Source organism: Pecten maximus, chromosome 12 (assembly GCF_902652985.1).
Source record: "Pecten maximus chromosome 12, xPecMax1.1, whole genome shotgun sequence".
Taxonomy (NCBI): Eukaryota; Metazoa; Mollusca; class Bivalvia; order Pectinida; family Pectinidae; genus Pecten; species Pecten maximus.
In genome coordinates, this window is record NC_047026.1 from 25,137,111 (window position 1) to 25,141,114 (window position 4,004).

A 4,004-nucleotide genomic window follows, 5' to 3' on the forward strand; every position below is an offset into this window, starting at 1 on the left:
AAAGCATGATTTCCCAAATTCAGTGTTTTGTGTTATTTTTTATGACCTGATTTGAGTTTTCACTTAAATTTTGGTTATGTAACATTAACCAGGAATGCAGAAGAGTATTTAAGCATTTAAAATAGGTCAATACTAAATTATTTAGTACAATGTATTAAAATTATTTCAAACTAGTTTTCATTAAACCCTGTTGTATCTTCTCAATTAAAAAAGCATGGGCAATACTATATATATATATTAACCACTAAATTAACAAAATATGTAAAAAGAAATTAATATTTGTTAACATATACTAAAATATTATTTATGATTTGTATTGGAGAATGCCAGGGTCCGGGCCTAAGTCTTTTCAATGCGTTGCGTGTGGCAAACGTACACGGCCAAAAGAAAGAAGATTTGTTAACACTGATGTCTACAAAGACTTTATTCAGCATTTGGCCATAGAAGTAACAGCAAATGACGTTACATGTCAAACATGTTTTGTGAAATACAAAAGGTCAGCAAAAACTGTAAAACCTAAGCTGTGTGAAAATGTGACCGATAGTGAAGATACACCAAAAGATCCGAACTATGTTCCACCGCCTAAAAAACCTAGAAATGATAACCAATTTAAAAGTCCTCAAAATATTCCATTACCCATTTTGTCATCTGGTAACAGTCATTCCACCTGCTGTATATGCAAAAAGAGAGGTTCAAAATTGATGACAGTCTCCATCGACTGCAGAACTAGACTATTTGAAGAAAAGGGTCATCTGCTTCTAGCTGGATCTAGATGTTGCTGTAAACACCTTGATTCAGATAAATATTTTAATGAAGAGGCACTTTGCTCTGTGACCGACAACTCGACGAATTCTCAGGAAGGCAGCACATATTTCAATAAAACTGATATTTCGTCACTAATTGCAAACATAAGAGCTATTGTAGTGCGAAATGAACGATACCGAATTGACTTTGATAATAACTATTCTTTAACTGACGCAGATTATCAGAATCTCACAGGCATTACAAACGCTGACTTCAATGACTTATGCTTACTTTTATCGAGTAGCACATCCATTCGATGTACAAAAAACCGAACAAGTAGAACATGTATTGCCTTATTGCTCGTTAAATTGAGAACAGGTATGTCAAACCGACTACTGTCCACTTTATTTAATATAGGAAAATCTAGTGTGCGCAGGGCGATTATGAGTGCAAGACAATTTCTTTCTGTTAATTTCACACCAAGAAATGTGGGATTCCAGCATGTTACACGAGATGACGTAATTGAGCACCATACAAGACCACTAGCGCAAGAATTGTTTGGCACCATGATCAACAAGCCCGCTATATTAGTTGTGGACGGCACATACATATACATTGAAAAGAGTAACAATTTTCAATTTCAACGAAGATCTTACAGCATACATAAAAATAGACCACTCGTCAAACCCATGGTGATCGTAACAACGACTGGGTACATCGTTTCTATTCTGGGACCATATCACGCCGATTCAAAAAACAACGATGCTTCCATACTGAAACATAATATCCAGACCAACATGGAGAACATGAAGGATTGGCTGCAGACAGATGACCTCCTAGTTGTGGACAGAGGATTTAGGGATTCCCTGGAGTTTCTGAGTGACCTCGGAATAAAGTACCAGATGCCAACATTCCTTCAGAAAGGTCAAAAACAACACACAACAGAAGAGGTAATATTACAAAATATTCAATGTTATTACTATGAGTATAAACGTACAATTTAATTAAGTGATACAATTACCTAGAGATTGTTACATTGCAATTCTTCTGTGACATAAACAATTATAATAAGTGTTGTGTTGATGCTCCCAACATAACCAAATATTGTGCAGTCATCATACATTTTGAAAAAAAAATGTATGGAATGTAAACATAAATAAGTATTGAACTTTTATACATCATGTTAATATGAATGCCAGATGTTTGCAGACAAACGCATTATATAGAGCTACTGAGAACTGTATCCATATTATTTACATGTTTATACACTTGTTGGGGAACATCTGTCACTTTGATTAAATATGTTCATAAATAGAAAAAAAAAATTTTTAAGTGTTTGTGTATATGTTCTGTTCCAGGCCAATGCTTCTCGACTCGTTACAAAAATCCGATGGATAGTCGAGTCAGTAAATGGACGGTTGAAGCAGTGGCGATATCTTCAGAATGTCATGCCGAACACTCAGATACCAGCCATCGGCGACTACGTGCGGCTTGTTGCAGCCCTGTGCAACCGCTACCGAACACCACTCAACACTGGCACAACTGAAGGTGACCAACTGGTAGCAGCTAAGATGAAGGTAATAAAAACTTAAATAGATAAACTAGGTATATATATCTCATGAGTCGGACTGTGTATTACCATAATTTTGTCACTAGAATTGATTAATTTTACATTTGTAGAGACATCTCTTTGCAAAAACTTAACATTATCGTTATATCAAAAAATGGTCATAAGGTTATTTTGAGTCTGGAATTTTGGCATGAATGATGAATTGATCAAAGTATCTGGGTTTTTTTGTTTTAGGTTCTGGCGTCCAAGGGGAATGCTCTTCAGCAGCGTGTCCAGGAGGAGAATCTCGACATCCGAAATCACTCCTGGAAATCTATAGATGTTGCCGATGCTGTTGACCAGTTTCCCTCCATGTCAGAAGAAGACATCAGAAACCTGACTATCGGAGTGTACCAAGTGAAGCTTGCTCGTTCTTACACATCAGAGCACTTAAGCGAGGACGGCGACTACACAATCATGGTTAATGATGAGGTTAATGGTATGCTGCGTGCCCGTATTCAAAGTCGACACACCAGTGCGAAGAAATATCTTCTTTGGATTGAGTACAGTCCCGCTGTTGTTTTAGGCTGGTTTTGTCAATGCAAGGCTGGAGCTCGAGTTGTCGGCACATGCGCACATGTATCAGCTGTTGTTTGGTATCTGGGATATGCACGACATGTGGGAAGTGTTAGGGGCGTAAAAGACTGGTCTGCATTTCTGGAAGACGCTGCTAAGGTTCCAGAACTTGTAGACGGATCTGATAGCGACAATAGTGACCCGGAGGAGTGATAAGGTGTACGGTTTATTTTGGTGTATATTATGACATTGATATTTTATCATTTCTCGTCGGACGTGATGTTGATTAGATGTTTTTTGTATCAGCTATGTGGTCACACATGTCAGTGGACATTTTGGTAAATATCTATATTTCCTCAAATGAAATCACTTAATCCTGTATCATCAGGATTCATTAACCATTGGAAAATTATGTTCATCTTAGTCATGCTACTTTGATTATATCTTGATTAACATATTTTGATGATATTCTATGACAACATTTTTTTTATATTCTGATAACATGCTATTTTGTTATTTTTTTGACATGATCCTTAAATACTCTAATGGCATGCTGTTTTGTTGATAACATGATCCTTTAATATTCTGATGCCATGCTGTTTTCTTGATAACATGATCCTTTAATATGCTGATTCCATGCTGTTTTGTTGATAACATGATCCTTTGATACTCTGATGTCATGCTGTTTTTGTTGATAACATGATCCTTTAATACTCTGATGCCATGCTGTTTTGTTGAAAATATGATCCTTTTATATTCTGATGCCATGTTGTTTTGTTGATAACATGATCCTTTAATATGCTGATGCCATGCTGTTTTGTTGATAACATGATCCTTTGATACTCTGATGCCATGCTGTTTTGTTGATAACATGAACCTTTAATACTCTGATGCCATGCTGTTTTGTTGATAACATGATCCTTTAATACTCTGATGCCATGCTGTTTTGTTGATAACATGATCCTTTAATACTCTGATGCCATGCTGTTTTGTTGATAACATGATCCTTTAATATGCTGATGCCATGCTGTTTTGTTGATAACATGATCCTTTAATATTCTGATACCATGCTGTTTTGTTGATAACATGATCCTTTAATATTCTGATACCATGCTGTTTTGTTGATAACATGATC

At 36.1% G+C, this 4,004-nt stretch overlaps 1 protein-coding gene across 1 annotated transcript; it reads left to right on the forward strand.

Moving 5' to 3' along the window:
• The first annotated feature begins 305 nt into the window (after positions 1-305).
• LOC117338951 lies at positions 306-3,082 on the forward strand. Its single transcript, XM_033900315.1, has 3 exons — positions 306-1,694; positions 2,103-2,321; positions 2,549-3,082. Exons 1-3 carry the CDS (start codon positions 324-326, stop codon positions 3,080-3,082), a joined length of 2,124 nt encoding a protein of 707 aa, XP_033756206.1. The 5' UTR covers positions 306-323.
• Positions 3,083-4,004: the final 922 nt, after the last annotated feature.

Coding starts and splice junctions, on each gene's coding strand:
- LOC117338951 (XM_033900315.1), top strand. CDS start 324: ATGCCAGGGTCCGGGCCTAAGTCTTTTCAATGCGTTGCGTGTGGCAAA. Junction 1,695..2,102: donor AACAACACACAACAGAAGAG/GTAATATTACAA, acceptor GTTCTGTTCCAG/GCCAATGCTTCTCGACTCGT. Junction 2,322..2,548: donor TGGTAGCAGCTAAGATGAAG/GTAATAAAAACT, acceptor TTTTTGTTTTAG/GTTCTGGCGTCCAAGGGGAA.